This window comes from Salvelinus sp. IW2-2015, linkage group LG3 (genome assembly GCF_002910315.2).
Source record: "Salvelinus sp. IW2-2015 linkage group LG3, ASM291031v2, whole genome shotgun sequence".
Lineage (NCBI taxonomy): Eukaryota > Metazoa > Chordata > Actinopteri > Salmoniformes > Salmonidae > Salvelinus > Salvelinus sp. IW2-2015.
This window is the reverse complement of record NC_036840.1, coordinates 31089679-31111834: the sequence shown is the minus strand read 5'-3', so window position 1 is coordinate 31111834 and position 22156 is coordinate 31089679. Positions and strand designations below refer to the sequence as shown.

Below are 22156 nucleotides of genomic sequence, written 5' to 3'. Positions count from 1 at the left end.
GCCTTTCTCAAACTGTTGCCACAAAGTTGAAAGCACAGAATCCTCTAGAATGTCATTGTATGCTGTAGCTTTAAGATTTTCCTTCACTGGAACTAAGGGGCTTAGCGCGAACCATGAAAAAACAGCCCCAGACCATTATTCCCTTAGTTGGCACTACGTATTGGGGCAGGTAGCGTTCTCCTGGCATCCGCCAAACCCAGATTCATCCGTCAGACTGCCAGATGGTGAAGCGTGATTCATCACTCCAGAGGAAGAGTTTCCAATGGCGGTGAGCTTTACATCACTCCAGCCGAAGCTTGGCATTGTGTATGGTGATCTTAGACTTCTGTGCGTCTTTTCGGCCATGGAAACCCATTTCATGAAGCTCCTGACGAACAGTTCTTGTGCTGACGTTGCTTCCAGTGGCAGTGTGGAACTCGGTTGGAAAACTCACTACCGAGGACAGACGATTTTGTACTGGCTACGCATTTCAGCGGTCCCGTTCTGTTAGCTTGTGTGGCCTACCACTTTGCGAATGATCCGTTGTTACTCCTAGACGTTTCCATTTCACAATAACAGCACAGTAGACCGATGCACCTCTAGCAGGGCAGACATTGACGAACTGACTTGATGGAATGGTGGCATCCTATGACGGTGCCACGTTGAAAGTCACTGAGCTCTTCAACAATGCCCTTCTACTGCCATTGTTTGTCTATGGAGATTGCATGGCTGTGTGCTTGATTTTATACACCTGTCAGCAACGGGAGTGGCTGAAATAGCAGAATACACTCATTTGAAGGGGTGTCCACATACTTTGTATATATGGTGCATTCAGAAAGTATTCCGACGTGACACATTTTAGAATAAGGCTATTGTTTCCACCCCCCCTCAAATTTACACACAATACCCCATTGTGACAAGTTTTTTTGTGTGCAAATGTATATATAAAAAACTGCTATCACATTTACATAAGTATTCAGACCCTTTACTCAGTACTTTGTTGAAGTACCTTTGGCAGTGATACAGCCTCGAGTCTTCTTGGGTATGACGCTACAAGCTTGGTACACCTGTATTTGGAGAGTTTCTACAATTCTTCTCTGCAGATCCTCTGAAGCTCTATCAGGTTGGATGGGGAGCGTCGCTGCACAGCTATTTTCAGGTCTCTCCAGAGATGTTCGATTGGGTTCAAGATCAGGCTCTGGCTGGGCCACTTAAGGACATTGAGACTTGTCCCGAAGCCACTCTTGCGTTGTCTTGGCTGTGTGCTTAGGGTCGTTGTCCAGTTGGAAGGTGAACCGTCAACCTAGTCTGAGGTCCTGAGCCCTCTGGAGCAGGTTTTCATCAAGGATCTGTACTTTTCTCCATTCACCTTTGCCTCAATCCTGACCAGTCTCCCAGTCCCCGCCATAGAAAAACATCCCCCACAGCATGATGCTGCCACCACCATGCTTCACCGTACGGATGGTGCCAGGTTTCCTCCAAACATGAAGCTTGGCATTCAGGCCAAAGAGTTCAATCTTGGTTTCTCATGGTCTGAGAGGCTTTAGGTGCCTTTTGGCAAACTCGAAGCGGGCTGTCATGTGCCTTTTACTGAGAAGCGGCTTCGGTCTGGCCACTTGTCCTTCTGGAAGATTCTCCCATCTCCACAGAGGAACTATGGAGCTCTGTCAGAGTGACCACCAGGTTCTTGGAAACCTCCCTGACCAAGGCCCTTCTCACCCGATTGCTCAGTTTGGCCAGGCGGCCAGCTCTAGGAAGTGTCTTGGTGGTTCCAACTTCTTCCATTTAAGAATGATGGAGCCACTGTGTTCTTGGGGACCTTCAATACTGCAGAAATGTTTTGGTACCCTTCCCCAGATCTGTGCCTCGACACAATCCTGTCTCAGCGCTCTACGGACAATTCTTTCGACCTCATGGCTTGGTTTTTGCTCTGACAGGCACTGTCAACTATGGGACCTTATATAGACAGGTGGGTGCCTTTCCAAATCATGTCCAATCAATTGAATTTACCACAGGTGGACTCCAAGTTATAGAAACATCTCAAGGATGATCAATGGAAACAGGATGCACCTGAGCTTAATTTCAAGTCTCATAGCAAAGGGCCTGAATACTTATGTAAATAAGGTATGTTTTTATATTTGCTATAAATTTGCAAAAAATTCAAAAACCTGTTTTCGCTTTGTCATTATTGGTTATTGTGTGTAGCTTGCTGATGATAGTCTTTTATTTAATCATTTTAGAATAAGGCTGTAATGTAACAAAACGTGGAAAAAGTCAAGGGGTCTGAATACTTTCCGAAGGTAATGTATAGTGTATATTTAATATTTATAACCTCACTTGCCCCTGTGGGGATAAAGAAAAAGTTGTATTGAATTACCGTTCTCAGCGAGTGGAGCCAGGACCTCAAAGATCATCTCCTTCTTCTCGTGCTCTGTCTGCTTCTGGAACAGACGTACCAGCTCCTCAGCGATGTTCGTGGAGGCAAACTGTTCCTTACTGGACTCTGCAGAGACGGAAGAAAAAAAGTTAAATCAAGATGAAATGACTGGTCCAGTCGGTTTGTGCGTAGGCCAACTCTTCTCTGTGTTCATTCATTTTCATGCCGAGCGTACAGCATGATAACGATCAAAGATTTGGCACCAGGCTAAAGACACACACCGGAATCAGTTCTGTCCACAGATTTACAAAATATGTGAATGACAGGAGAGTCCACGGCTCAACTTTAAATCTGGGGTTGACCCTTTTTTAATGCTCAAAGCCCAGGCCCCAGACAGCATGGTATAAAAGCTGAACCAAGTCCAGCATGGCGGGGTGGCAGCAGTATTCTACTCAATGTACCGTAGAATTAATTTAGAATACCTTTTCTTTGGTATATACACAAAATACATAGTGACCTCTCTGATCAGCTCTAAGATGTCCCACTACCCACCGAGCTCAGCCAGGTTTCCGAAAGCGATGAGGCACATCTCTGTAAGGGCTGTGTTGTCTGAGTGGAGCCCCAGCAGCTTCACCAGGGTGGGGATCACCCCCATGTTGATCAGCTGGGCCTGCAAGGAGTCTGGAGAGGACACACAGAGGAGATCAGAGGATAGGTAAGAGCACTGCCATCTAGTGTTTGGGAGGTGGAATTACAATAAGGCCACAAAGATCAGGGTGGGAAGTGTTTCTGCTAATTAGGCAAATTAACTACACAGAAACACCCAGATGTGTGTGTGTGTGTGTGTGTGTGTGTGTGTGTGTGTGTGTGTGTGTGTGTGTGTGTGTGTGTGTGTGTGTGTGTGTAATTTATGAAGGCACTATTGTCTCAGCCCTAAAACGTAGAGAGATACATTATTGGGCTATGAAAACTGTCTATCTGCCAGCTTCGCTCTGCCATAAAAACACACACCCACACTAGTCAATAATATAATTAGAAGTGGAAAAGCTAATGGAAGGTATAAAGCCATACGTCTTAAAATCAAGTCTCAAGAGGATCATAAAGGCAATTTCTAAAAAGGGAAATTAGTTAATGCAAACAAGGAAACAAATTTGCACAGTTGAACTACCATTTGCTAAATGTAGACTAGCTAAACAGTATATATTTTTTTCAAATACAGGATATCAGAGTGCAGATGTATTTCCCTGGTTGTAGTGAGCTCTGGAAAACCAGCTAGAAGAGCCTAGAGAGGAAAGATAAGAGAAAGAGTTGATTAAGTTGGCTATAAGAGACTACCAATACTGACAAAATGGGCGGAGAGAGAGGGTACAAGAAGAAAAAGGAAAAGTTAAAGAAAAGAAGAATGGGAAAGTGAGACGGAGGGAGACGATAAAAGGCTAGAAGGAAGGAGGGTGAGTGCTAAAAGGAGGTAACCAATTGAAAAATAGTTATATTAGTGAATTAATAAGGGTTCTCTGAAATACAAGCTGACATTTTTTGCTGGTACTTTTTAAAAACAACCACCAGCAATTGTCATCCGCCAGAACTGTTATTCACTCAAAACATTAGATCCTAACCATAATCCACAATAGGCCTCGACAGAAGCAGAAGGCCTACTGGAGAAGAGCGAATTCCAGAAACATAAGCCAACTTGGGTCAAAGTTATCATATTCCAAATTTACATTTATACAAAAATATTGATTTCTATTTCTTCAATTTGCACAGACGCTGTAAAAACCAGTGGACGTGCAGAGCTTCTATCAATGTTAATGAAGGTTATATTAGCTGTGGTGAGTTTACAAACAGCCAGCTGAAGGGAATGATCCGCTGGCGGCCACAAACTAATTTGCATTGCGTAATTGCAAAAATGCTCCAGGCCCTCGCTGTGGTGCGCAGAGCAGACGAACTCCATCACTCTGACGTGTTAGATTCCGTATCTCAGTGTATCTCAGCGTAGAGAAGGCGGTTTCTCTCCTCTTCACCGTTCCGAGGACGTGTAGAGCATGCGGTATTTGTATGTATTATTTTCAACCATCAACTTTTTCAGCCTTTTGAGTGGTGACATTTGAGACAGCGTTTGTTTTATTATAGCCGATGACAGGGCTTGGAAACAACTCTAGGCTACATTTCACACCTAACCTGCTAAATAATTAAAACTTCATTTGGGTACTACATCTATGAACAGTGTTGAGCAGGACGTAATTGCACTAGGCAGTTATGTTACACACTATTTGTAATTACGTTTACTTACATTATTTTCTCAACTTTGGTATAGAGGCTACATGAAGTGTCTCGTTTTCTCAAACATCCTTTACATGAAGCGGCAATAAAAGAAAATGGCCTTATTCAAAGCTCAACAGATTGGAGGCCACAACCAACCATAATTGACTAATGGAGTCAAAACATGCCTGTGTGAGATATTTGAATCTGATTTAACTCAAGTCAAATCAGGCTTTGCTGAGCTCCGTGAAATGGTTTGATTTAGTGCAGTGATAACGGTGCTTGGCAGCTGAGGCTAAATGTCAGTGTCACCGGAAGTAGCACCGCTTCAAGCAGAGGACAGTAACTCGCATGGAAACAGAATTCCACACATCGTGGAACATTACCTCGAATGGGGATGTCCGTTCTAGTAATTCTATTTCTGTGTAACCACAGCACTGTTTAATGTCTGATGATCTGATCGCAGATCATTAGGTTAACGAAGAAAATTATCTTAGCTCCATGTTTGATTGGGGGAAAGAACAAGAGAAAGCCTGAGTTGTCGCTGACTTTCATGTACCTCCCCTGAACGCCACATTTTTGGTCACTTTTAAAATTCCTCAGTCTATTTTCGACGGGAGGACAAAAGAGTTGGCGAGTGACCTCGGACTGGTCAGGGATCGTACAGGTGAAGCGATAGACCGAAAATTACATTCTGCATCTTGCCCACGGAGGAGAAAAACAGAACTTGGCGCATTCATTAATAATTTACATTATTCGAAGAGGAGCAGTACGTCGTGGAACATCAGGGTTAGAACGTAGATGAAAGTGCCATAAAACACCCACCGAGCATCCCTGTCACTACACCACTAACCAGCCTGGGGTGTTTTCATTCATGCAAACCGTTGCAAAATTGTTTTGCATCAGAACAATTAATAAACAGTTTATGGGACAAATTCAGCTACAACTCCGTTTCGGCCCATTTACTTCCGTTTGGTTCCTAGTAATCTCGCTTAACCCAGAACTAAAATCTTGTGTAATTTGATCAGCTATGACAACTCTGGGTCCAAACACCAGAACTAATGCTGCTCATTATTCTACGCATTCTATACCGGCGCAACAGTTTCTTCAGTTTACGTGCAGAATCTTATTCTTCGGTTTATGCACAGAATCTGTGATGAGGTCACTAGTGAATACACTCCTGGGGAACAAATAAGACCAAAACTCAACTATCTATAGTCCAATTTGAAGAGGGTTCCACAGCAGCTACTTGAAATGTTTTACATGTAGACTCTGCAATATGACATCATACCCAGTGGGGTGACTTCCTGCTTACAGACCTCAACCAATTTCAAATCTGGCAAGACTGACACTTGACTATTGTCTCTTCCCAATGTGGGCAGGCTTCAAGTGAGGACGCACATTGGGAAGAGTCAATAGTGGCTGTTTTGGTAGATTTGATTTGGTGTTGATGTCTGTAAGCAGGAAGTCCCCCCTGCTGTGTATGATGTCATATTGCAGAGTCTACCTTTAAAAAGCAGTGTTAAGAGTTGTGCAGTAAAGTGACTTGCAAAAGAAAATGAGTCACGGCTAATCCCCAGTGGCAAAACTGTTGCATCATCACAACAAGACTAGTTAATTACCTAGCACAGTTAAACGGTTCTAAACAATGTGTTCATTTGAATGAAAGATTCATATTTTATGAGTCTATGCACAAGTCCAAAATGGCAACCTATTCTCTGGTCAAAAGTAGTCCACTATGTTGGGAACAGGGTCCCGTTGGGAATAGGGTCCCATTTGGAACGCGGCCTAATTAAACTGGAACAGGTGCTGGAAGGTTGACAACAGAAGTGATCCATATTGATTACGCCGGACCTTGCACCTGGATAGACCATATAGGCTTTGCAAGGAGGGTTGTGGGAGAATAGGCAATCTAACTAGAAAACAAGAGAGTGCTGTGTAAAGGGGAAGAAATGGCTGCAGTATAAGCTGTAGGGACACCATCACCACCTACCACCAATTACAAGGACAAGCAGTCACTGCTTTAAGAGGAAAATTACCAAGGCCTCAAGCAAGATACAATAGAAAGCAATGGAAGTGGACTTGAAGCAGACAGACCACTCTCCAGGGGACAGATATTGAACAATCCTCTTTATCACCACCTCCTGTCACCATGGTGAGTAAAGGCTGACTAATATAAACTTGAACATTGGCTAAAATCTAAATTTGTCAGACATTTTTAGACTTCAAAAACAGTCAGCTAATGAGTCCATGCCCCTACACCATCTATTAAAAAGTCCCAGTTGTGTAGATCCAGCTATATGGAATTAACAATCCGTTTGGATTTGAGGCATATAGCAGCTGCAAAAGCTAATGGCGATCCACATAAACAAGCACAACAGATGGCCTGGGATGTGGACTCGTCTCGTCATTAATTACATTTGAGGTCTGAAAATATCAGACAATTTTCATTTTTAAGTAAACTATCACTTTAAGACTGGATAAAAGGTGTCAACATTACATTTAGTACAGTCACCAACACTGCCAAAGTAGGGCGGCAGGTAGCCTAGCGGTTAGAGCATTGGGCCAGCAACTGAAAGGTTGATGGTTTGAATACCCGAGCCGAAAAATCTGTTGACGTGCCCTTGAGCAAGGCACTTAACACTAATTTCCTCCAGAGGCGCCGTAATACTATGGCTGACCCTGTAAAACAACACATTTCACTGCACCTATCTGGTGTATGTGACAATAAAACATCTCACTTTATCTCTTAGATTAATTCTTTAAAAAGTTTACTCTGTTTAGATTGGTTAATTTTGTTTATCCGGGGGGAGTTTGTCATTACCATTTTCATTGCTATAGTTCATCAGCATGCCACAAAAGACAGTCAAGAGCTTTCCATTGTCCGGGTCAGTATTTTGGGACATTGACTTTATGTGTCCAGCTACTATCTGAGCCCCTCCCGCCTGGTCAACTGCACTCCTGCCCTCATCTGCAAAACAAAGAGGTCAGGGGGACATCAACAAAGAAAAACCACAAATCACAACAAGCAACCTGGAAAATAAATCAATAGAAAGTTAAGCAAGCAGTAAAAAAGAAAATACAAAATCACAAAAATGCTATTTAAATATAACCATAAAGAATAATGATTAATCAGAACAAGGAGAAGCAAAAAATAAAATGAAAAGAACTAGCATTACCAAAGCGCATACCCTTCATACAGAACTGGGAGTCGTGACATAATTCCAGTGTGTTTTTGGTCATGCCCACCCCAGTAGGGCTGTCAGAGTTAATCATGTAACTCCAGTTTGTCATTTTAGTGCACTCCTTTCTTTTGCGATTAATCGTAGTCTGAAAGCATTCAAAACGCACTGAAAAAAATCTAAAAATACATCTATACAGCTAAAAACAACAATGTGATGTCTTAAATCGACATTGAGGTTAAAAAAAAAGTGCGCCTTATAAATTTTCCTTGAATTTGCTTATACGATAGATACGCTGAGTGTACAAAACATTAAGAACATCTTTCCATGACATCAACTGACCAGGTGAAAGCAACAGTCGCTTATTGATGCCACTTGTTAAAGTCACTTCAAAATCAGTGTAGATTAAGAGGAGACAGGTTAAAGAAAGATGTTTAATCCATGTCTCAAGGCTTGTATGTGTGCCATTCAGAGGGTGAATGGGCAAGACTAAATATTTATGTGCCTTTGAACGCGGGGTATGGTACTACGTGCCAGGCGCACCGGTTTGTGTCAAGAAACGTGGAACGCTTTCGACACCTAGAGTCCACGCCCCGACGAATTGAGGCTGTTCTGAGGGCAAAAGGGGATGCAACTCAATATTAGGAAGGAGTTCCTAATGTTAGGCATCCTATTCTGGTTGAATTTCCACAGACTACAGACCAGGAATTCATGACTTTTCTTCGAACTCAGAGGTGGGGATAATGTCCTTGTCAAAGTAGACACTAATTCTCCAATTAAGGAATGGAAGAGTATTTTCCCTTTGTGAAAATTACAAGCCACATCCTGTGACAGTACGCCAACGCTGGACATCGAAAAGTCAACAAGACATCTGTATATGCGCTGCGTTAGCGAACACAGGAACATACCGACACACATTGTGCTCTTGACGACGGCAGACTAAATGGGGATGTCTGGAGTGTAGCTAGCAGAGGAAGCGTTATGGGCCTTGTCAGTATATCATTGTCTGTACTAGCTGTTTTAACACAGAAACACAACACATTATACAGTGTTATGTGTGCATGGCGGTGGCAGACAGAATGGGGTGTCTGGAGCGTAGCTGGCTTGCTGGCAGAGGAAGTGTTAAATGATCAGTCATCCCGTTCCTGGACATGCAGACTTGTTCGCCTCTAGTCTCCTGATACCAGCCAACCACGACCTTGCTAGTCCACAGGCAACCACGACCCCCACATCCAACCTCAGCCTGGTTTGGATGCCTGCCCACTTCCTTAACACTAAACCATGGACAGGAAGAGAAAGGAGGGGAGAGAGATGGAGTTGAGAGAAAGACAGAGAAAAAAAAAAGTGTGAGCGCAAGTGTGTGTGTGTGAGAGTGTGCGTGCGTATATGTGTGTGCAGCGCATAGACTAGAGGAGAGAGAGAGAGAGAGAGAGAGAGAGAGAGAGTGCAGGAGAGGGATGGAGAAAGTGCAAGAGAAAGAAACAAAAAAGAGAAAGCAAGGGAGAAGGACTAAACAAACTGGCTTGAATCTGGATGGCGTTAAATCGACAATGGACAAAATGCTGGCACTGTTTTTCTGTTGCTAGGTCTGGAAGTTGTATGAATGCAATTGGCAGTTGAAGTGGTAGGGTTGTTGCTGGGTTGATTACATTTTGAAAGGGCCAGAACCCAGACAGCTACAGACTCCCTCTAAACTGATTTCTTCAGGTGGTGCCCCTATTAAGAGTTGAAAACAGCTGCAGCTCTGACTGATATACACACACACGCACACACTTCTGCCACCATGCCAAAAAAGGCTTCATCAGTTGCCCCCACACTCAAACTCTTTCTGATTCTATCAAACTACAGACGTCTGGGAGAAACAATGCCCCAGAAACAACAGCTGCCATTAAGGCCTCGACCCAACACAGACAGACCACTAACCACTCAGCAAAACCCGACAATTACATTTTCTCCTCAAATGTATTCACGACAACTCTTGATTAAGTCACCTACATTTTTTTTTATTCTAGAGGCATCAGGGGAAATTGTAAGCAGTTTTACCTTTGTGTGACAGACATAGGTCTCTGAGGTGTCTGTCTGGGGAAAGAAATGTGGCAGGAGCTCAGGGCTAGACTGACTACGGCTGCCACTCCGTCACCTCTTGAAACGGACAGAAATTCTCAATAGTACATTTGACATTTTAGTCATTTAGCAGACGCCCTTATCCAGAGCGACTTACAGTAAGTAGTCAGTGCACAGATGACATATGGATTTCATATTGATAATGGGGTGAAGCACAGACAATATCATACTGGTAGTCACCTCAGACTATTCCAATTTACAGCCGGCCAGACTATTCCAATTTACAGCCGGCCAGACTATTCCAATTTACAGCCGGCCAGACTATTCCCCACCTCCAATATATTCAGATGAGAAACAAGGTTATATCGCATTATATTATGATGAACTAAGACTAAACAGATTTTCAGCAGACCAATGTCATCAAAAAGAGCAGATAACGCTAACAGCCGGTTTAGAATCCTGACACCAGTTTCCCCGGCATGATGCAACTCAGCACCTCTGGGAGGGGAGAGGAGGGAAGAGAGGAGGGCCAGTTGAAAGGAAAAGTCGATTCAGTACTTCCCCTATAATTACACCTAGGCAAGATGCAGTCCCCTTCCTTATAAAGTTGACCTCCCCTTCCCATAAATTATAATAATTATGGCGGAACCCAGACACACCGATTCCGGGTCCTTTTCCAACTGGCCTATGACAAATGTTTAAAGGAAACCTATAGGAATGGGTATGAGAAGCCTATGAGAGGGAGACCTATAGCAGGATGAACTTACGGCTGTCATAGCAGATGTTGCCCAGGGCGCGGCCCGTCTGCAGCAGCACCTCCTGGTCCTTGGAGTGGAGCAGCTGCACCAGGGGAGGGATGAGGCCTGCCTCCACACAGGGGCTCCGCATGAACTCTGGAGGGGAGAGGAAGCAGTCAGGATTAGCAATTAGGCTCCAGGGTGAAGTTTCCCAACAGTACAGACCTGGGATAAACTTCCCCATCCCCAATCTTAATCTTAACCATTAGCGGGGGAAATTTTAAAAATGATCCATGATCAGTGTCTAGGGGAAACTTCACCCTACTCCTACCTTCATGGTCCATTCCGTCTCGATTAAGGAGATGACATTTAAAATCAAGTTGAAATTGACTGAAAAGTGGACCAGTTATTTTCGGAGGATTTTCAGTTAATTTGCTGGTTTGACTGGAATTGAAATGGATTTCACTATAACCTCCAATCTGCTCAGAAATATACTGTGTGTGCAAACTCCAATTGATTAGTCAACGGAAGACTGGATGCTTCTTAAGTGCATCCACATTTGACAATTTTTATATGAAGGCATATAAAAAATAAACTCTGGATGAAACAACTCTGGATCTTTGTCAGAAACACATTTAAGGCAGCCCTAAAGTTCTGCCAAATACAGAAAACCTTCACATAATACTGACTAGGTTTTAAATAAAAGTGCTTAAACACTAGAAAAAATGTTATTTTAGTCCAGTATCTTTTACACAGTAAGCCTTCCACTGTGGACTGGGCATAGACAATTCCGGGGCCTCTGACAGATAAAATGCCAGCGGGTTGGTGCCAAGTCTCAGGCTGGCACATCAGCAGGCAGCGATCCATTCATTATGTTAGACTTGTCTTCCCCCAACTCTCAAGTCACTTCCTTTCAACTCTGCACCTGCCTTCCCTGAAACCCACTCATAAATTACTCTAAAAGCACTTAGTATGGCCCAGTTGTTGCTGTAACTGCAGTATGCAAGTTGAGAGGCCTCCATACTGTAATCTGCCACATTGCCAATGGAAGACTGCTTGAGTCCAACATGTGGCCAAGAAAATGTGTGACTTCTCTACAATTGGAGCGAAGTCAAGAAGCCATCAACTTATTTGAATGCCCAATCTCAACCTTAGTATAAAGCTTTACATAGGGCACTATGCAGATGTTATTTCATGTCTATTAAGTAAGTGCTTCTGTGAGCGTTATGAATGCCTTAGGTTGATTGATTCGTTCTAACCTCAACTAGATCTTACGAGTTCCTGAATCTCAAAATGAGCCACACACTGCTGTGCATTTTCCCTTGATCAAGCTACAGTACGGCAGGAAGTAAATGCATGATTCACTGTGCTGACATTGTGTGAAAACGACTACGGTCTAGGAAAGCAAGACGGATGGCAACACCAACAGACAGGTCTCCTATGGTGCCTTCTGTTAGAAAGACTGAAGCCATCTGTTGCCGTTGGAATGGCTAAAGGCAGAATTGCTTATGGGGAGTGGCGTGGACAAACAGAAATGAGCACAGAGACTAGACCACAATCTAGGCTACACAGCAAACATCTATAGAATCATCACCCATAAGTGACTGTCTAAGATTGATCATCTGTAAGAGAATCATCCATAATCTTCACCATCAGCCCACAACTAGATGAATAACAATCCCATTCAATTAACAAAATTAAGATAATGACAATTAAATAACAAATACAGATGTATGCTAAACCGCCACTGTATGACAGACACACAAAGCTGAGAATATAATAAAACGTTGTTTAAAAAAAAGAAAAAATGGTATACTGACAAGACGGAGGAACCAAAAGTGAGGAGAATGATGTTTCCTGGGGAGGATGAGATGAGGTGTGGAGAAACCAAGCGGGGGGAGCCTCACCATTTTTGGCCACCTCGGCTATGATGTTGGCTACTTTGGGGGTGCAGGAGGACTGTGGGGCCAGCAGGGTGGGAAGCAGGGGGAGAACGCCCATCTCCTGGACCTTCTCACTGGCATTAGCATCTAGGAGGAAGAGCGGAGAAAGGAGGTGAACAGTTGGGAAAAAAAGACAAGGGCTCTATCTCAATTTGTCTTTCATTGATTCCTTGCATCCTATCCCCTTGGCCCTTTCTCAACCATATTGGAGGAGATCCAAGGTATCTCCCATCTGACCTTCGAATGCTTTTTGAGAAAGAGGACAGTAGAAAGATGGTAGGGAATCGAGGAAGGATTAATTGAAAAATAGGTGAGTTGGGCAAGGAGAGGCAGATAATCCCTTCCCATCCAGGTCATTCCATTTTTGGGGTTATTTATGATCATCCTAAACCAAGCTCCAGAAAATGTCTCATAAATCAAATTACTAGCAGGACGACAGTGCAGCCCTGAAATGATTATTAACCTCTTAGTCCATTTTTTATTTTACCTTTATTTAACTGGGCAAGTCAGTTAATAACAAATTCTTATTTACAATGACAGCCTATGAACAGTGCCCCTTGTTCAGGGGCAGAACGACAGTTTTTTCCTTGGCAGCTCGGGGATTCCATCTAGCAACCTTCCGGTTACTGGACCAGCGCTCCAACCCCTAGGCTACCCGCCGCCCCTAGGCTACCCGCCGCCCCTAGGCCACCCGCCGCCCCTAGGCCACCCGCCGCCCCTAGGCCACCCGCCGCCCCTAGGCCACCCGCCGCCCCTAGGCCACCCGCCGCCCCTAGGCTACCCGCCACCCATAGGCATCACATGTTGAAAAGCTCCCTGTGTGTTTATGCAAGTTACCGCTTCTTGTAGTCGCTGCAGCTCAATCCCCTCTTTCCGCCATTATAACGTGTGTGCCTATTCCATGACATGAGGCTTCTAAAAGCTGTGTTTTTCTACACAAGAGGCTCCAGACAAGGAAATTGTCTTTAAAACCAGAACCGTTTGAGCTACAAAGGGGAGACTCTCACACACACAAATGTCAGTTAATTTTCTCTACGACGCACACAAGCTTAAGGGGAGTCGTCTGAAGGTAACCTGGTACCAGGCTGTAAAAATAGCACCACGTGCATAGGGGGTAAAAGTGCCACAAGTGAAGTAACCAAACAGGTCTAAAAATGCCTGAGTTTTCTTATCTCTCAGATAAATGACGGGCACTTCAAAACCATATTCATTACAATACATTTTGACTGTGTTTTGTCATATACAAATGTGTAATTCAATCAGTTTCTATGGGTTATTGCAGTAAAGGTCAAATTCAATGTTTAATTTAAAAAGATAAAATATCTAGCTTAAACAGTACATTTTATGACCATCTTAAAACAATTCCATATGTTAGCTTAGTAGATGTTGCGATCTAAGTCCTTAGACCTGCAGGGTTAACCAATGAAATGATTATTACCGTCACTTGGATTTTTACTATTAGGCTAAAGGTAGCATCGGCAAAAGTGTGTGCCTTTTGGTTTTCTTGGCCATCTCCTCACCCAAACAGACTATTGTACGCTCATCACTTGTCAGTGCCAAAAGAGACTAGGAGGGGGTGGGGGGGGGGGGTTGTGCTTCTAAGTGCAGTAGAACATTAAACCTAGCTACACCAGAGCACAAAGCTAAAAAGACAGTAGAGGATGCGGAAAGCCAACAACTCGATGAATTTAAAAGCACAGAAGTTAGGCCATTACAATGCTCCAAAAACAAGATACTTGATAGGCCGAGCCAGATCATGCAGATGGTTATTAGTGATGGTGGGGAGGGGCTAATTATAGTTACATATCGGGATTTGACTTCTGACAATATTTTTTTATCGTTATGACAATACTGCAATATTTTTTGCGCTAGTTGGCTATACTTGCACCAAAACTCTAGTATTTTCCTTCATAGCTTGTTCTCCATCTTGTTTTTAAAGAGAGAGAACGTTTTCAACACTTTTATTTCCACGACTGATCAAAACTTGTTCTCATACCTCTCCATTTCCCCTCTGCAGCAGACATGGTGATCAATATGTTTGGAACATCGAATCGCAATAAAATCGCAGAATCGAATCGTAATACTTATAGAATCGTGAGAATCGCGATACATACCGTATCGGTAACGTGATAATATTGTATTGTTTGCGTTTCAGCCATATTGGTTGTGTTTCCCAAACTAAGGAGGACAGACAAGTTTGTGAACAACACTGACTGAGATATTCTTACTTAGGCCTTGTACGAAAACAAATGTGAGCCTGGTGACTAGGATGTTTTTTTGTTCTCCAATTAGTCTTTAACTAGGCTCTCCATTTTTCCTCCATCCTGTACTGTGTATTTCACTTACTCTGAGGAGTGTGGGTCAAACTTACTGTTGTGGGCCAGTGCTTTGAGCAAGCAGTCCAGGCAGCTCTCCACATTGTCTGTGGCGCTGTCTGCTGAGGCTAGCTTCAGCTTCTTCAACGCTTCGCTCAGGTTATCTGCTGGGAGAGGAGGGAAAAGGGCAAAGGTGAATGAGCACTCGTCCTAACCTGTCAATTTACTCCTCGGTCTAAGGTAGCCTATGTTATTCAATGTTTTTAAATCACACACTAGGGCTGGATGTTAGATTTCACCACAACTACCTTGGGCCATACAGTATAGAGCAACCACAAATCATATCACACAGTAAAACGGTATACGAGAAGACATGTAGGCGACACTAAATCCCCCATCCATTTTGTGAATTCTGAATAAAAATGGGTCTCAAAACAAGTAGTCTATAATCCCTGTTTTAGTAACGTTATTACACAGCAAGGCAGACAGACAGCAGGATTGTTTCTTTGTCAAAATGGGGCTTAGATGGGAGGCGTGGCAAGGTTGTGGTATTGGGCACAGTTGGCAATTGACAATCGTAAAAAAATATATATAACTTGGCCGCGGAGACAATTTTGCCATTTTAAAGCCAATTTCCTTCAATTCTAAAAAATGTTGCCATGGCTTATGATTTGTTCTTACGCTATCGGAGTGACTCAAACAGTATTACAAAATCAAGGGAGACCCATGACATGACAAATTGTCCTGAAAACATGCATCATTTTTGTAATTTAAGATTTCCCCTGACTGTCTAAGCCTTTTGGCTCCTCAGACTAAATAAGAATGCACACAGCCCTGTGCCGCATCCTCACTTCCCTTCCTCATTCTCCCTCTCAAATGGTAGCTCTAGACAAAACACTATGATAGACAGTCCAGGGGTCACACAGTGGTGAGCCCCAGTATAATCAGGACATGAGCGGATGTAGAACTCATCCCTGAGGAGCTCCACAACCTCGGGCACAGCTGACACGTAGCAGCGGTAGAGCTGGGCAATATGGACAAAAATCTGTTTTGCATTAAAAGAAAATATATATTTTCATAATGCTAAATTGAACATTAAGTTCATAAACACCCATATTAGCAAACGTATTTTATTTCAAACTTCACATTTCTCTAGTAGAGTCCTATAGGTTATTTATCATAATGAACGATATAAGTAAAATGTCCACGATAAGTGGCCGGTGCATAAAATGTTTGGTTTATTGTCCCAGCTCTAGGCAGCGGGTATCAAACCATTACGACTGCGTCAACATACTCACTGGGTAAACACCAACATGTCAATAAAATATGAATATGAGTTCAAGTCATGTTGGAATCCGCCAGTACTTTGTGATGGGTCCTTATCGTAATGGACATTCTCTGTGTCTAGACAGTACACCTGGTATGCTGGGCCAACTAATAATTTAGAGATTTTGGTGTCTGGAGCTGTTACAGTGCTCAGCTAATTGGATTCTGGGCTGCACGGGGCCAAGAGGAGGTGCGGTGACACACAGAGACAGAAAGCAAAGACCCTGACGTTCCCCATCCCGCAGGTGTTCTCCTGTGTGCAGTGAGGATTAGGATTAAATCGTATGACATTTTAAAACCAGTCAAACGAGACTTTATTTTTCCAGGCTGGCCTCAATTCTATAATGGATTTTTCTTGCCTTTCAGATGATGGTATCTGTCAGGGTCCCGCCTTATAGCCAATGAGGCCCGAGTCAAGTTCTCATAACACGTCATAAAACACACAGACAATGTTTGCATAAAGACATGACAGGGCCAGTCAAGCCTAGCTTTCTGTTCCAAGGAGTCAAGATAGCCTACTGACAATTCTACTCATCTACTTAAATCAAAAGGATTAATGGGTCCTTCAACTAAATGAGTATCTTTTTGGTCGTGTAACCTCATCCAACATTGTTATAAAGAGCGCATGTTCAACTTAATAAAAAAAAACATGTTTTCCCATCTCAGGAGGTTAACATTTTTAAAAGTGACTATAGTAAGTCATTAAAACTTGTTTTTCAACCACTCCACAAATTTCTTGTTAACAAACTATAGTTTTGACAAGTCGGTTAGGACATCTACTTTGTGCATGACAAGTCATTGTTCCAACAATTGCTTAGACAGATTATTTCACTTTTAACTCACTGTTTCACAATTCCAGTGGGTCAGAAGTTTACATACACTAAGTTGACTGTGCCTTCAAACAACTTGGGAAATTCCAGAAAATGATGTCATGGTGTTAGAAGCTTGTGATCGGCTAATTGACATAATTTGAGTCAATTGGAGGTGTACCTGTGGATGTATTTCAAGGCCTACCTTCAAGCTCAGTGCCTCTTTGCTTGACATCATGGGAAAATCAAAAGAAAATCAGCCAAGACCTCAGAAAAAAATTTCAATGTAGACCTCCACAAGTCAGGTTCATCCTTGGGAGCAATTTCCAAAACGCCTGAAGGTACCACGTTCATCTGTACAAACAATAGTACGCAAGTATAAACACCATGGGACCACGCAGCCGTCATACCGCTCAGGAAGGAGAGGCATTCTGTCTCCTAGAGATGAACGTACTTTGGTGCGAAAAGTGCAAATCAATCCCAGAACAACAGCAAAGGACCTTGTAAAGATGCTGGAGGAAACAGGAACAAAAGTATCTATATCCACAGTAAAACGAGTCCTATATCGACATAATCTGAAAGGCCGCTCAGCAAGGAAGAAGCCACTGCTCCAAAACCGCCATTAAAAAGCCAGACTACGGTTTGCAACTGCACATGGGGATAAAGATTGCACTTTTTGGAGAAATGTCCTCTGGTCTGATGAAACAAAAATAGAACTGTTTGGCCATAATTACCATTGTTATATTTGGAGGAAAAAGGGAGAGGCTTGCAAGCCGAAGAACACCATCCCAACCATGAAGCACGGGGGTGGCAGCATCATGTTTTGGGGGTGTTTTGCTGCAGGAGGAACTGGTGCACGTTACAAAATAGATGGCATCATGAGGAAGGGAAATTATGTGAGTCATAATTATGTTATGTCAGTCAGGAAGTTAAAGCTTGGTCGCAAATGGGTCTTCCAAATGGACAATGACCCAAGCATACTTCCAAAGTTGTGGCAAAATGGCTTAAGGACAACAAAGTCAAGGTATTGGAGTGGCCATCACAAAGCCCTGACCTCAATCCTATAGTAAATTTGTGGGCAGAACTGAAAAAGCATGTGCGAGCAAGGAGGCCTACAAACCTGACACCAGCTCTGTCAGGCGGAATGGGCCAAAATTCACCCAACTTATTGTGGGAAGCTTGTGGAAGGCTACCCGAAACATTTGATCCAAGTTAAACAATTTAAAGGCAATGCTACCAAGTAGTGTATGTAAACTTCTGACCCACTGGGAATGTGATTAAATAAATAAAATCACTCTACTATTATTCTGACATTTCACATTCTTAAAATAAAGTGGTGATCCTAACTGACCTAAGACAGGGAATTTTTACTAGGATTAAATGTCAGGAATTGTGAAAAACTGAGTTCAAATGTATTTGGCCAAGGTGTATGTAAACTTCCGACTTCAACTGTACCTATTACGTGCCAAATAAAGAAACAAGGTTGACTAACAGGGTTGGAGGTTATCTTAAAAGTGCAGTCAAAAACATACATTTTCCAGTGTTTTATATACACATTTCCACACTATGTGGTTGGGATAATACTGAAATTGTGACGATGACGCCCCTTTTAGTGTAAGAGCTACTTGAAAAGACTGTCTGAAATGTAAACCTGTTTGTGGGATGGAGGTTTAGCATGCCTGGTCACCAGCTGATTAATTAGTTAGTTCTAAAAATCTGTCAATAACAGCTCATTTTCAGTTTTCCCCTCCCAACTCAGACCACTCCCAGACAGTCCTAGCTAAATTATTGCCTGAGAAATTGCTCTTTGCCAAAAAGCTGTTTATTTTGACCATTTTAATTGAAAACAATCAGTTAGGTACTTAATTGTTACCCAGAAATAATTTGAGATTGAGACAAAACGACTGCAATGGGCCAGTAAATTAGCCTTAACCCCTCTTGTGACAGGGGGAATGGAAGCTTGCTGTGTGCAACAGGAAGGTGCAATTGAATGCAAACTTCACAACAAAACAAAAAAATGCTAAAAGGGATACTGCGAGACTGGCAATGAAGCTGTGTTTCTACTCATCCAGAGTCTGATAAAACATTTTTTTTTTTTTTTTAAGTAGTTTTAAAAACGTGGATACTATGGATGTTTATATTTCTGCACGCGGTATGAAGGAAGTTAGCGCACGCTACTGTACCTGTAGACTTCCAGTTGCCAAACTACCTCTTCAAACTGGAAGCAGAGACATAGAAATGGTATCCACAAGTTAATCTAACTGTGGGTAAGTAGAGAAGTGCCAGTATTTTTGTTTAGTTTTTAATTGCCTGTCTATCTACGGGTTACAGGGTTGACGTTATGATCGACCTGCTCAGTTTTCCACCAGAAAATTGCCAAAAAGTGTAATACCAGATCTGAGTTTTATACTATGACTTGACTATTACATGTTCAATGATTCTTTTGAAAAAGAAAAATGAAGTAGTAGTTTCACCATACTAAAATGAGTTCAGTTCACATAACAGGGTTGAACTTCAAATGAAGGACAGACGTTGTGCGATAAAATTAATCACTAAATCAATAACAATCTTCAGAAATGACTGAAATCAACGAGAGTTTTACAATGGTAAAATCTTCCTAGAAGTCACAGAGGGCGCACAGAAGGACATGCCAAAATGCAGAATTTTGGCCACTCAGATTGAATGTTCCATGTGGTCTATGGTAAAGGCCACTTCAATATAACAGCTTTTAAAATTCAATATTGGTGCACAATTTTTACTTAAACTATCAAAAGGGATGCTAAAAAGGTACTAATTTGGTGGAACGACCGTGATAAATGCAATGACCTAAATGTGTTTCTGCTTTGCTGGAGCACCACGGTCCTATAGAGATACTGTGTTTTGTGAGTGTGGATGGATGGGTCCATCGGACCTCCTTTCTGCTGAATCACGCAACATTTTCTGAAGGCTAGTATCGTATGATTGTACCTTGTACAGCAATGGAGGCTCAACATATACCCTAGAATTCTGGAATAGTCAAAAACCCTGATGTGACAAGAGTACAGTACATCCTCAACGGTCCAATGCAAGTCACTTGAAATCATTTATTCTGGTTAAAATGGGAGTAAGTACATTACACTAAGAGATAGCATCCTCAGTCAGCGCATTTCTTACTAAATGTCAAGCACACAATTACTAATTGGCCATGAACATTTTGATTTGTCAGTCTGTCTCTGTTTTTGTTTAACTATCCTGTTGGTACCAGAAGTCCTCACAAGGATAGTAAAACATGAACAATTCAGACAAGTGGGGACATTTTGCAGGTCCATATAAGGAACATTTATATTTTAGGCATAGGAGTTAGGTTTAGGGTTACAATTACGGTTAGGAAAAATAGGATTTAGGATGGGAATCAATTCTTTGGTCCCCAGAAGGACAGTAATACAAAACGGCGTGTGTGTGTGTGCGCCGGCCTATTGCGTAACAGTGTGAGATGGATGATAAACATCTCTGCGCTTCAGACAGTTTAGTACACTATGTTAGTAAACAAGTAGTATGGCTGTCATAACATGTATGCTATGCATGTGGTTAACTAAATAATCTATAGTTGAGGAATCAATGCAAAAAAATCCACACGTTACAAGGAGGCTCAAACTGAAACAAACGCAGCTCGTCCCCAAAAATTACAGCTTATGGCTGTCAAATGCAGGTTCTGTCTAGCAATGCCCGTGTTACATAATGCGATTCTCCGTCTGACAAGTATAGGCTACGATGGGCATGTGAACCGCTAGCTGCCCGTTTTCTCTATGTTCACCCCACCTAACGTTACTCCTTTGAATCCAACGCTAGAGCCACCGAGTGCGGTCTTCTAGTTTGATGCTCCCAAAGGAAATGTTTCTGCTAGTTAACGTTAGCTTGGCTAATTACGATACCCTACCCTGGCATTTGTGGGCTACTATGTCGACGTCTGTCTAATTTATATTTACGTTAAATGACGTTATGAAGCAGATGTTGATTACTCACCCATTTAGCTACTGTAACGTTAGCTAGTGTGAGCGATACGCCAAGCAGTTTCGGATCAGGATGCGCCCAGGAGGCTGTCAAACTGCTATTCACAGCGAAAAACGTGCAAGTTGTTAGCTAGTGTTGGTTAACAACACTTGATTTTATATTATTTGAAGATGCTATCTAGCTAGCTGGTCAATCATATACCCAGGCAAGGCCCACCTTAGCTAACCCACGCCGTGTCGTCCCCGGCAAAAAACAGTAAGCCACAGCACTCTCCCTCCCAGATGCCACCGGGAAAGCTTGAAGCGTAGCCTATAGTACAACCCCCACCTCACAACTATGGTATGGTTGAGTAATTTATCCGCTAGTAATATTAATCCACATCGACGCCAATATTCGCTACTTCAACCACAGAGTTTGCTTCCACTCTGCTAGACACGCACTTCCTACTACTCGCTCGCTTGCACATGCAGCAGCTACAGATTCCACGCACAGTGAATCGCAGCCTATTGCTGGCGGTTGATTGGCTCTTGGCCTGCACATAACTCGTTTTCATTGGCCAAAGTCTGTGTCGTTTGCTCGTGCCACGCCCTAAAGTGTTATTAAAAATGTCAAATTTTCAAGTGACATCACTATTCATAGCAATTAAGTCATACAAACAGAATTGTAGCTACATGGTTTGGTCTGCTAGCTACTTTACTGGAAGACTAAGGCACTATTTTCATTGAACTAGTATCACAGGCCATTGCAAATTAACATTACACAACAAATTGGAAATCGCAAATTGAAAAATGAGTGGCTAACTGCAAGCATTGCAAAGCAATCACTAGCCTGCTATTCAGTGGAGTGCGTGTGTGGTCCCAATTCTCGGTTTAAGGGTCTCTTTTCCAAGCTTAAAATTATAAAAATTCTACATTGGCCATTTCTGCCACACTCAAAAAATGTTTTTACTCAGAACTGGGAAATCTGACTTCAGTGAGTTACAGACACCTGGGAACTCAAAGTAACCCCGACTCTGAAAATACGCTTTGAATGGTCAAAGTCTGGAACTCAGGCCTCTATTTTTTTCACATTGTATTTCTCCTGTATTTAACCAGGTAGGCCAGTTGAGAACAAGTTGTCATTTACAACTGCGACCTGGCCAAGGTAAAGCCAAGCAGTGCTACAAAACAGAGTTA

General features: G+C 42.6%; 1 protein-coding gene across 4 annotated transcripts in view; it reads right to left on the bottom strand.

Moving 5' to 3' along the window:
• LOC111954522 (rap1 GTPase-GDP dissociation stimulator 1) overlaps nt 1-21460 on the bottom strand; it is a 43331-nt gene extending 21871 nt beyond the window's left edge. The window contains exons 1-8 of one of the 4 annotated variants that reach the window (XM_023974317.2): nt 21198-21460; nt 20994-21078; nt 14913-15023; nt 12506-12628; nt 10629-10754; nt 7440-7586; nt 2909-3037; nt 2357-2482 (exon numbers count right to left, since the gene is read on the bottom strand). In XM_023974317.2, coding sequence (XP_023830085.1) covers nt 2357-2482; nt 2909-3037; nt 7440-7586; nt 10629-10754; nt 12506-12628; nt 14913-15023; nt 20994-20997 — 766 coding nt within the window. In that variant the 5' untranslated portion in view covers nt 20998-21078; nt 21198-21460. The remainder of the gene's footprint in view (nt 1-2356; nt 2483-2908; nt 3038-7439; nt 7587-10628; nt 10755-12505; nt 12629-14912; nt 15024-20993; nt 21079-21197) is intronic. The other 3 variants (XM_023974332.2, XM_023974326.2, XM_023974341.2) reach the window with 3 other exon arrangements.
• Between the last annotated feature and the right edge of the window lie 696 nt (nt 21461-22156).